We start from the raw sequence: 12,389 nt of genomic DNA, 5'->3' as shown, positions 1-12,389 counted from the left end.
CCGAGGAGGAACAGGACACAACCAGGAAAAAGAGAGAGAGAGAGAGAGAGAGAGAGAGAGAGAGAGAGAGAGAGAGAGAGAGAGAGAGAGAGAGAGAGAGAGAGAGAGAGGAAAAGACAGGTTGGTACAGAGACAGTGAGAGAAGGGCAGTAGGAGTGGGAAAACGCAAGCGCAGAAAGCATCAAAGTAAGTAAAGCAGTAGGAAACAGATTCATATTCATACAGGTCTGATTCAGTCTGAGAGGAAATCAGAAACTGTTGAAAAGAATATGGAAGATTAGACTCAGAGAATATACAGTATATCACCAAATGTCCAGTATATACTAAAATAGTATGAATACATGGTATTGGATTCCCCTGAACAACACAACAATTTAAAATCTTGTAATAGGAATAGAAAGTACTAGAAAAGCGTCTTGCATAGTGTGAGTATGTCTACCTGCGCTGGCCCAGTTGTTGTGTGTCTTGTCTGGGGGGCTGTAGATGAAGCGCCGTAGGCTGGTGACGGCGTGGGAACCCACCAGGGTGTATCGGCCAAACGCCCTGCAGTCCACTACCCGGATGTTTAGTGGAGGGTGGAGCAGCTCGTTCTCTGGCAGGTCCTGATGGGGCCATAGGGGCAAAGGTCAGGGGGTCACAGATAGAGTTAGGACTAGGGTTATATGAAGTTGCCCTGATCTAAGGTTTAAACATCTGGAATCTATTATATATGTACAGTACAGTATCTGTTGTCTTTCATTGTCTGAAAGGCCATCAAGATTTGACCAGGTTCTACTCACCACCTCGAACCACTTGACCAGGGTGCTGAAGTTGGGGTTCTTTTTGAAGTTCACGATGAGCGCAGACTGGACTCCTCTCCCTGCACACTCTATGTCCACCCTGGGTCTGTCCACCTGTGCCAAATTCACTCTCTTCAGGTCCCGCAGGCCCCAGAACAGAACCTGGACCACAACCCATCACATTGGATCAGACCATTTGAACAGCACGCCCAGATCAACAACTTATTTGGGGGTTCCGCTTCTAGTTCCCCTTACAGAATCTCCACGTCTTCGACCCACAGTAATGAGGGAGTTCCTCCTCCTTCTAGTTTCTAGTTTTGGGGTACCTTCTCTTTGTCCTCTAGTTTGGGGTACCATCCCCTTATTTGTAGTTTTAGTGCCCTCTCGGAGCGCTGTTCCCTAGTCATAGAGTGTTGTCTCACCTCTATACGGTAGCGGCTGAGGACAGGTCTGATGCCCATGGGCACAGGGAGGATGGGTCCATGGTCGGAGTCTGTCAGACCATCGATGACAGGAAGCTCCGCCCTCCCCCCTTGTCCAATCTATTCAGTGAAGAGAATTGGGGTGAGGAGGTAACATACAGTATACATAGGGCCAGTTGTTTTGGTTGTTAATAAAATAAAATATTGACTGGTATTTCCAGCATTATCCACTTGGTTTGCTGCAGGTAGAAAATCCTAGGAAATGTTCTTTATAAGCTGTCCCCAATCAATCAATGTCTAGTTGTGCGCAAGTGTTTGGTGGGGAGATTGCCTAAGCCAGGGAAGGCATAGCTCTACGAATCTTAATTACACAAAGCTTATTATTTGGCAGGGATTACTATTTGCAGATCAGTGATACTACACCTCACTTTGCTCAAGCTGATCCTCTCTAATGGACTTGGAAGTTGTAGCTAAAAATGGGTCAATTAGGGGCAGTTTAAGGGGAGAGTAATTGAAACCAACCATGGAAGTATGTTGGGGGGTAGCCCCTACCGGGACTTGAACCTGGGTCCAGTGACTGTCACCTTAACCATTATGCCATTATCTCCCCTTAAACTGCCCCTAATTGACCCATTTTTAGCTACAATATCCGAGTCCGTTGGAGAGGATCAGCTTGAGCAAAGTGAGGTGTAGAATTACTGATCTACAAAACAGTATTCCCTGCCAAATAATAGGCTTTGTGCAATTAAGATTCGTTGAGCTATGCCTCCCCTGGCTAAGACTATCCCACCACAAAACTCAAGCACAAACAGACATTGATTGATTGATTGATTGATTGGAGACAGCTTACGTCAATTAAATAACATTTCCTAGGGTTTTCTATCTGCAGCAAACCTAGTGGATAATGGTTGAAATACCGGTAAAATAACTAACCAAAAAAACAAACAACCAAAACAACTTGCAGTAAGTATACAACAAATCAGAAAAATATATAAAAATGACACAAAATCATATAGAAATGTACAGTAGGTCAAATTGATACACAACACAGTCAGCATCCGTATCCGTATGAAAATGTATGCACTAACTAAGTCGCTCTGGATAAGAGCGTCTGCTAAATGACTAGAATGTAAATGTAAATGTATTCCGAGATAAAAGTGACCCAACTGAAGCTGTTCTGGACTATCTTCCTAGTTTGTCTGAAGTTTCTAGTTTGGCTTCCTAGTTTGGCTTGGACTATCTTCCTAGTTTTGCAGAGGAACAGAAGTTAGAGAGAATAGTTACAGAGCAAGACACTGAATAGAGACGGATGGGGCAGAGAGGGAGAAAAGCTCCTATATTGAAGAAAATACTTAGCATAAGACAGAGGAGGCTGGTGGGAGGAGCTGTAGGAGGACAGGCTCATTATAGTGGCTAGAATGGAATACATGGAATGGAGTCAAAAATGTGGTTTCTATATAATGAATGTGTTTGACACCGTTCCATTTATTCAATTCCATCCATTACAATGAGCCTGTCCTCCTATAGCTTCTCCCACCAGCTTCCACTGGCAGAAGAACACTTAGACTGACCAGAGAGTGACCATAGAGTTAGACTGACCAGAGAGTGACCATAGAGTTAGACTGACCAGAGAGTGACCATAGAGTTAGACTGACCAGAGAGTGACCATAGAGTTAGACTGACCAGAGAGTGACCATAGAGTTATACGGACCAGGGAGTGACCATAGAAGGATGGACAGAAGAGTGAAAATAGCACCTTAATCTGAGGAACAGCAAAGTCATGGACAGCAATCAGAGCCCTCCTGATCTCCTCATCGTCATAGGGAATCTGCAGAGCGGGGGCAGGGTACCGGAGTACGTAAGGTGGAGGGCATAAGGTAGGGGGGAGTAGGGTGGGGTCCAGTGGAGGGGAAAAAGAGGAGGAAGGAGGGTCAAAGGACCACAGGGTGGGAGTAGGATAGGATAGGAGAGGGTGGGAGTAGGAGAGGAGAGGGTGGGAGTAGGAGAGGAGAGGGTGGGAGTAGGAGAGGAGAGGGTGGGAGTAGGAGAGAAGAGGGTGGGAGTAGGATAGGAGAGGGTGGGAGTAGGAGAGGAGAGGGTGGGAGTAGGAGAGGAGAGGGTGGGAGTAGGATAGGAGAGGCATAGAGGAAGAAGGAGAGAAGGGCAGAGAATTGTGGGAGAGCAGACAATTAGATGAAATGGAAATGGATAAAAGACAGATGAAGAAAAGGAAAGACAGAGAGAGAGAGAGAAAAAAAGAGACCTTTCTTTTCTAGATTTGCTGAAGAATTAGCTAGTCACCGTGTTCCGTGCATAAGGGTGTGCACAACTGTTCAGTAGCTGCATATTCTATGCATTTGGTAAATCTGTTGAAGATCATTCTCCACGTGATCAATTTGTCCAATCACTTCTTGCTTGTGTGTCGGGTGTGTATTTTTAAACTATTTTCATGCTTGTAGCTGGCATGCTCTCAGTGTGTCCCTGTTATGTGTTAGTTTCCTAGTGTGTGTGTGTGCACGTGTCTATGTGTGTGTATGTGTGATCAGTTTACCTGTAGCAGCTCGAAGGCAGCCAGTAGATCACCGGCGGTAGAGTTACCACGGTAGATCTGGTAGTACTCCAGCTGAGGGGGGAACCTTGGGGGGCCGTAGTGCTCGTCACACATCTTAGTGATGGGCTTAGCAAACGTCCGACCAATGAACTCTGCCTTGCCCTGGATACCACCATGGCAACAGAGAAAACGGTAGAAATAAAAACTTTCTGTCATGTCCACTGGCGGTCAGTGTAAGCACAGAGCTAATACTGAAAACGGTGTATAAAGTGGGGACTATTCATAGCAGATGCTACTGTAAGACTAATAAAATACTTAAAAGAAGTCCTACTAGGGCCCATATCCCTATGGGTTCCATCAATTTATGAGAAGCATGCATGACTGTTAGAGTAAACACTTCAACCAAACCAATCAACTACTGTTTCAGCTATTAAACACAACCGTGTCTACAACTATTAACTTCAACCACTACTGGAGGAATGCAAGAGGGACATGCTTATGGCTACGTCATCGACAGATGGTAAACCTAGTTTGGGAATGGCCTTTAAAATAGCCTGTCCTGCCTCTTGCATGACTCAGCTAACTAGCTACGTTACTACGCAAACAGAAGGCCAAAGGAGAGGCGCTACTTCTAGCTTTCACACTGTACTTAGCCCCAACAGCGTCCACAATATGAGGAGGATCAGGAGGAACATGGTAAATGAAGACAGCAATAGATACACAGTAAGGACATACGGACAAACACAGTGTTTGGATCACAGATCTCACAGTACTTTGAATCCTAATATCCTTTGAATCTCACAAAACATTTGCTTCACTATGGGTATAGGTAGACCTCTTCCACAATGATAGATCCCCCACCCTCTCTCTCTATCTCTAGGGTTGTACCACAGTGTCCTGGTCGTAGACCTCTTCCATAATGATAGGTCCCCCCTCTCTCTCTATCTCTAGGGTCGTACCACAGTGTCCTGGTCGTAGAGCTCTACCACAATGATAGGTGGGTCGTCTCGTAGCTCGCCGGCCTCCCCGAACAGCTCAACATCATCAAACACCAACAGCTGATCCCACGTAGGGCACAGAGTCTCACTCAGGACCTAGAAACACACACACACACACATACACCAGGTCTCTCTTGAAATATATTTGTATCTCAACGAGACTAACCTGGTTAAATAAACGTTTTAAAAAGCACACACGCATGCACACACACACTCACACACACCCTCTCTCTTACCTCAGTGACCTGGCTGTGTGTGGAGAAGAAGACCCTGGCGAAGGGGTCTGACAGGCCGCTGCTGTCTGCAGCAAACAGACTCCTGGCCTGGTACATGTGAGCCCTCAGCTGGAACACCTGCTTCACTGCAGACCAGAGAGAGGACACAGAGATGAGACAACACTCATATACACAGCAGAGTAGAGAGAGGACACAGAGATGAGACAACACTCATATACACAGCAGAGTAGAGAGAGGACACAGAGATGAGACAACACTCATATACACAGCAGAGTAGAGAGAGGACACAGAGATGAGACAACACTCATATACACAGCTGTGAGCCATCAACACTTGAGTACGTACTTCAATAAATGGGTAGAGGGAGTGTGTAAATATAAAACTTTTAAAGCAGATACCCACTGGGCACGTCAATTCAACGTCTATTCCACGTTGGTTCAATGTTGATTCAACCAGTGTGTACTTACTTACTACATCTACAGTATATACAGTACTGTATGGGGTACAGACTGTAGACAGACTTACTGTTATAGACCAGACTGATGGGGGGGTACAGACTGTAGACAGACTTACTGTTATAGACCAGACTGATGGGGGGTACAGACTGTAGACAGACTTACTGTTATAGACCAGACTGATGGGGGGTACAGACTGTAGACAGACTTACTGTTATAGACCAGACTGATGGGGTGTACAGACTGTAGACAGACTTACTGTTATAGACCAGACTGATGGGGGTACAGACTGTAGACAGACTTACTGTTATAGACCAGACTGATGGGGGGTACAGACTGTAGACAGACTTACTGTTATAGACCAGACTGATGGGGGTACAGACTGTAGACAGACTTACTGTTATAGACCAGACTGATGGGGGGTACAGACTGTAGACAGACTTACTGTTATAGACCAGACTGATGGGGGGAACAGACTGTAGACAGACTTACTGTTATAGACCAGACTGATGGGGGGTACAGACTGTAGACAGACTTATTGTTATAGACCAGACTGATGGGGGGTACAGACTGTAGACAGACTTACTGTTATAGACCAGACTGGTGGGGGGTACAGACTGTAGACAGACTTACTGTTATAGACCAGACTGATGGGGGGTACAGACTGTAGACAGACTCACTGTTATAGACCAGACTGGTGGGGGGTACAGACTGTAGACAGACTTACTGTTATAGACCAGACTGATGGGGGTACAGACTGTAGACAGACTTACTGTTATAGACCAGACTGATGGGGGTACAGACTGTAGACAGACTTACTGTTATAGACCAGACTGGTGGGGGGTACAGACTGTAGACAGACTTACTGTTATAGACCAGACTGATGGGGGGTACAGACTGTAGACAGACTTACTGTTATAGACCAGACTGATGGGGGTACAGACTGTAGACAGACTTACTGTTATAGACCAGACTGATGGGGGTACAGACTGTAGACAGACTTACTGTTATAGACCAGACTGGTGGGGGGTACAGACTGTAGACAGACTTACTGTTATAGACCAGACTGATGGGGGTACAGACTGTAGACAGACTTACTGTTATAGACCAGACTGATGGGGGGTACAGACTGTAGACAGACTTACTGTTATAGACCAGACTGATGGGGGGTACAGACTGTAGACAGACTTACTGTTATAGACCAGACTGATGGGGGGTACAGACTGTAGACAGACTTACTGTTATAGACCAGACTGATGGGGGGTACAGACTGTAGACAGACTTACTGTTATAGACCAGACTGATGGGGGGTACAGACTGTAGACAGACTTACTGTTATAGACCAGACTGATGGGGGGTACAGACTGTAGACAGACTTACTGTTATAGACCAGACTGATGGGGGTACAGACTGTAGACAGACTTACTGTTATAAACCAGACTGATGGGGGGTACAGACTGTAGACAGACTTACTGTTATAGACCAGACTGATGGGGGGTACAGACTGTAGACAGACTTACTGTTATAGACCAGACTGATGGGGGGTACAGACTGTAGACAGACTTACTGTTATAGACCAGACTGATGGGGTGTACAGACTGTAGACAGACTTACTGTTATAGACCAGACTGATGGGGGTACAGACTGTAGACAGACTTACTGTTATAGACCAGACTGATGGGGGGTACAGACTGTAGACAGACTTACTGTTATAGACCAGACTGATGGGGGTACAGACTGTAGACAGACTTACTGTTATAGACCAGACTGATGGGGGGTACAGACTGTAGACAGACTTACTGTTATAGACCAGACTGATGGGGGGGTACAGACTGTAGACAGACTTACTGTTATAGACCAGACTGATGGGGGTACAGACTGTAGACAGACTTACTGTTATAGACCAGACTGATGGGGGGTACAGACTGTAGACAGACTTACTGTTATAGACCAGACTGATGGGGGTACAGACTGTAGACAGACTTACTGTTATAGACCAGACTGATGGGGGGTACAGACTGTAGACAGACTTACTGTTATAGACCAGACTGATGGGGGGGTACAGACTGTAGACAGACTTACTGTTATAGACCAGACTGGTGGGGGGGTACAGACTGTAGACAGACTTACTGTTATAGACCAGACTGATGGGGGGTACAGACTGTAGACAGACTTACTGTTATAGACCAGACTGATGGGGTGTACAGACTGTAGACAGACTTACTGTTATAGACCAGACTGATGGGGGGTACAGACTGTAGACAGACTTACTGTTATAGACCAGACTGATGGGCGGTACAGACTGTAGACAGACTTACTGTTATAGACCAGACTGATGGGGGTACAGACTGTAGACAGACTTACTGTTATAGACCAGACTGATGGGGGGTACAGACTGTAGACAGACTTACTGTTATAGACCAGACTGATGGGGGGTACAGACTGTAGACAGACTTACTGTTATAGACCAGACTGGTGGGGTGTACAGACTGTAGACAGACTTACTGTTATAGACCAGACTGGTGGGGTGTACAGACTGTAGAAAGACTTACTGTTATAAACCAGACTGGTGGGGTGTACAGACTGTAGAAAGACTTACTGTTATAAACCAGACTGATGGGGGGTACAGACTGTAGACAGACTTACTGTTATAGACCAGACTGGTGGGGTGTACAGACTGTAGACAGACTTACTGTTATAGACCAGACTGATGGGGGGTACAGACTGCAGACAGGAGCCTGTCCTGGGAGCCTTGTTCTCTTCAAAGCCATTGGGCAGGCCAGACAGGAAGTCCTTCCTCTGTTTGTTGAGGCCCAGCCACAGGTACATCTCCATCTTAGCCTGCACTGTCCACCCAGCTGGACCAAACCCCTTCTTACCAGGCAGCTGGGGACACAAACGTTACAGCGACGTTATAGGGACATTTATATAACTTTCATCAGCTATAGAAACATCTTCGCCTTAGCTTGGGATCTAGAGACACAACGTCACAGACATACAACAGCAACACCAACGTAAATTTCCTTTTTTATCACAGGCGCCAGGTTTTGTACTCATCACTTCATTCTCTATCAGAAAGTAGGCAGGCCCTCTCTGACAGTGTGTCGGTCAAAACATTGCATTCTGTACATTTATAAATCCCTTTAGCAAAAATGCCCGCATTACCTAACCTCGTTACTAACCTATAGAAGTACGAGATACCATACAGAGTCACAGGGATGGCTAACTCTTGACATTTCTCCAGTCACTACAGATTTAGGTAAAACGGCTTTTAGTTTCTTTGTACCTAACTTATAGAACAATCTTCAGAATACCCTACAGTTGGGCGCATTGGTGCCTTTCTGGCAATTCAGATTGTTGTTAGGGGACCGCTTTACTGAGGAATGTGTTTGTTTTTTCTATGATTGTGTTTGTTGTATTTCTATTGGTCTCTTTCCTATGCTCCTGCCTTGATTGTGTAACTGCTTGGGCTTGTCATTCAGGCATCCCTAGAAGAAGAAGCAGAGGGTGGAGAGAACCAAGAAGGTTCACGCACCCTGAGGAAGACAGCTTTGACCTTGCCACAGTCCTTGCCTGTCTCCTCGTCTATGATGGAGTAGAGGATGTCTTTGGAGGGGATGCGGGCGTAGGCGATACGCTTGTTGTTACTCATCATCCATACAAACACGTCTGGGATACTGTGCTGGGGCTGGATACAGGTTCAAAGTGTTATTGACACCGACATAGTGGTCAATACAGGCTGAAATTCCTGGGTATAACATAAATGACATTGATATCCACAAGGACGCACACTATTTCAACAGTGATTTACATTTTATGAGTGTACAGTTTATTAGTTCACAGTGGTGCTCTTTACTGTACAAAGTGATTGGTTATTATTATGCTAGTGTTTTATAAGGGAGAGTTAGGATTCACTGGCGGGAGGTTGCTGAATCTTTCTGAGGTTGCTTGTGTTCTCTCTATCAATTGCTCTGTCGATGCGCCTAGAATGTGTTATAAATAAAGTTGAGTGTAACAGAATCTGTACCTCGTCGGCAAGGAAACGGAGCCTGTGCAGGAAGTTCTGAACCATCTTCAGTTTGTCTCTCACTGTGTTCCTCTTCACCTGGGAGCGAATCAGCTTGGCCTGCTGGCCCATGCTTTCCTACAGAGGATATTACATTATACACATTCCCACGCTCTGCTACATGAGGATACATTCATAACCATAGCAACTCTCTCAATCACTCTCTCAGAGCAGCACTGTACCATCTCTCTCATGCAGGACTTGAGTCGCTCTTTGTCCAGTTTGGTTCTGCCTGCCTGGTTCTGGTCCTTGTTGGCCAAAGTCACGAAACGACTGAAAGTAAAAATACAGAGACACTTAAAGAAGATACTTTGGTTGGCATCACTGTGTCTCTGGCTTTGGCACTCCAGTCACTGTATCTGTAGAATCAAATCAAATCAAATGTTTGTCACATGCTTCGTAAACAACAGGTGTAGACTAACAGTGAAAGGCTTACTTGCAGGTCCTTTTCCAACAATGCAGAGTTAAAGGTAAAGATAAAAAAGTAATTATGAATTGATTATGGTTGTCGTATCAGTAATGTTAGCTCACTTGCAGCCTGTGCTGAGTTCCTCCAGCACCCCTCTGAGTCTACGCTCTGGATAGGCTTTCTCTGTCTTAATGATCTCCTGCACGTCATTCAGACCCTCCTCCTGTCAGACACAACACACAAACACAAACAAGGGCATCAGATACAATACACTCTTAGAAAAAAAGGTGCTATCTAGAACCTAAAAGGGTTCTTCGGCTGTCCCCATAGGAAAACCCTTTGAAGAACCCTTTTTGGTTCCATGTAGAACCCATTTGGTTCCAGGTAGATCCATTTTGGGTTCCATGTAGGACCCTTTCTATGTGGAACCAAAAAGGGTTCTCCCTGGAACCAAAAAGGGTTCTCCTATGGGGACAGCCGAAGAACCATTTTGGAACCCTTTTTTCTAAGTAATACCTTGAGTTAATTGGGATTAATTAACTTATTATCCTGCACAATGGTGCACATTCAACATGAGTGGTTACTGACCAGTTTGTCAGCGATCTTGTCCATGATGTTGGAGTTGTAAAGTCGTCTCCTTTGGTCCTGCCACCAGCTCTTGATGTAGATACATGGCTTCTTCTCAAAGTAGGGCAGGTGGAAGTAGTTCCTAAAGTTTGGCACAAATAAAATAAATCAAACATTTCTAGGCTGTGTAGAACAGATGTGATCCTATCAACTCTTATCTGACAGGGGAGAGGAAGAGTGTTGACATTATCAGAGTCCCTCAGAGAATGAGATCAATGGAAACTGATTTCTTTCACATTTCAATTTTTTTCCTTTTGTACCTTGTACCATGTTATTCTCTTATCTCCATTATTTTATGTTAGAGTATTTTGTGATACATACTGTATCCTCTGCTCTTGTCCTTCTAGACCTATCTGCTGCCTTTGATACTGTGAACCATCAGATCCTCCTCTCCACCCTCTCCGAGCTGGGCATCTCCGGCGCGGCTCACTCCTGGATTGCGTCCTACCTGACCGGTCGCTCCTACCAAGTGGCGTGGCGAGAAGCTGTCTCCGCACCACGCGCTCTCACCACTGGTGTCCCCCAGGGCTCAGTTCTAGGCCCTCTCCTTTTCACCCTATACACCAAGTCACTTGGCTCTGTCATATCCTCACATGGCCTTTCATATCATTGCTACGCTGACGATACACAACTAATCTTCTCCTTTCCCCCTTCTGATAACCAGGTGGCGAATCGCATCTCTGCATGTCTGGCAGACATATCAGTATGGATGACGGATCACCACCTCAAGCTGAACCCTGGCAAGACGGAGCTGCTCTTCCTCCCGGGGAAGGACTGCCCGTTCCATGATCTCGCCATCACGGTTGACAACTCCGCTGTGTCCTCCTCCCAGAGTGCGAAGAGCCTAGGCGTGACCCTGGACAACACCCTGTCGTTCTCCGCCAACATCAAGGCGGTGACCCGCTCCTGCAGGTTCATGCTCTACAACATTCGGAGAGTACGACCCTGCCTTACACAAGAAGCGGCACAGGTCCTAATCCAGGCACTTGTCATCTCCCGTCTGGACTACTGCAACTCGCTGTTGGCTGGCCTCCCTGCCTGTGCCATTAAACCCCTACAACTCATCCAGAATGCCGCAGCCCGTCTGGTGTTCAACCTTCCCAAGTTCTCTCACGTCACCCCCCTCCTCCGCACACTCCACTGGCTTCCAGTTGAAGCTCGCATCCGCTACAAGACCATGGTGCTTGCCTATGGAGCAGTGAGGGGAACGGCACCTCTGTACCTTCAGGCTCTGATCAGTCCCTACACCCAAACGAGGGCATTGCGTTCATCCACCTCTGGCCTGCTGGCTCCCCTTCCTCTGCGGAAGCATAGCTCCCCCCTCAGCCCAGTCAAAACTGTTCGCTGCTCTGGCACCCCAATGGTGGAACAAGCTCCCTCACGACGCCAGGACAGCGGAGTCACTCACCACCTTCCGGAGACATTTGAAACCCCACCTCTTTAAGGAATACCTGGGATAGGATAAAGTAATCCTTCTAACCCCCCCCCCAAATTGTAAAGTGGTTATCCCACTGGCTATAGGGTGAACGTACCAATTTGTGAGTCGCTCTGGCTAAGAGCGTCTGCTAAATGACGTTAATGTGCCCTTGAGCAAGGCACTTGACCCTAATTGCTCCTGTAAGTCGCTCTGGTTAAGAGCGTCTGCTAAATGACTAAAATGTAAATGTAATGTATCCTATTCTATGAATAAGGAAGATCTAGACCAAGTGGTTCCCTGACTTTTTTTAGTTGTGACACCCCATCAGCAAAACAATATTTCAAACCAGAACCCTGGCTTTAGCTGTGACCCAGGAGGAACTAACGGAACATGACCCACCCACCACTGATGACCCCTGACCCTTGAACC

The 12,389-nt window shown here is 46.3% G+C and overlaps 1 protein-coding gene across 1 annotated transcript in view; it reads right to left on the bottom strand.

Annotated features, from left to right (window-relative positions):
* otofa (otoferlin a) overlaps positions 1–12,389 on the bottom strand; it is a 133,481-nt gene that overhangs the window by 20,027 nt on the left and 101,065 nt on the right. The window contains exons 18-30 of the mRNA XM_045211306.1: positions 10,505–10,625; positions 10,039–10,139; positions 9,690–9,780; positions 9,469–9,585; positions 8,977–9,129; positions 8,135–8,327; positions 4,987–5,111; positions 4,712–4,846; positions 3,753–3,914; positions 2,958–3,029; positions 1,202–1,321; positions 780–941; positions 440–602 (exon numbers count right to left, since the gene is read on the bottom strand). Coding sequence (XP_045067241.1) covers positions 440–602; positions 780–941; positions 1,202–1,321; positions 2,958–3,029; positions 3,753–3,914; positions 4,712–4,846; positions 4,987–5,111; positions 8,135–8,327; positions 8,977–9,129; positions 9,469–9,585; positions 9,690–9,780; positions 10,039–10,139; positions 10,505–10,625 — 1,715 coding nt within the window. The remainder of the gene's footprint in view (positions 1–439; positions 603–779; positions 942–1,201; positions 1,322–2,957; positions 3,030–3,752; positions 3,915–4,711; positions 4,847–4,986; positions 5,112–8,134; positions 8,328–8,976; positions 9,130–9,468; positions 9,586–9,689; positions 9,781–10,038; positions 10,140–10,504; positions 10,626–12,389) is intronic.

The sequence above is a fragment of the Coregonus clupeaformis genome, chromosome 36 (genome assembly GCF_020615455.1).
Source record: "Coregonus clupeaformis isolate EN_2021a chromosome 36, ASM2061545v1, whole genome shotgun sequence".
Classification (NCBI taxonomy): Eukaryota; Metazoa; Chordata; class Actinopteri; order Salmoniformes; family Salmonidae; genus Coregonus; species Coregonus clupeaformis.
The sequence above is the reverse complement of the archived record's forward strand: the minus strand, read 5'-3'. Positions and strand labels throughout refer to the sequence as shown.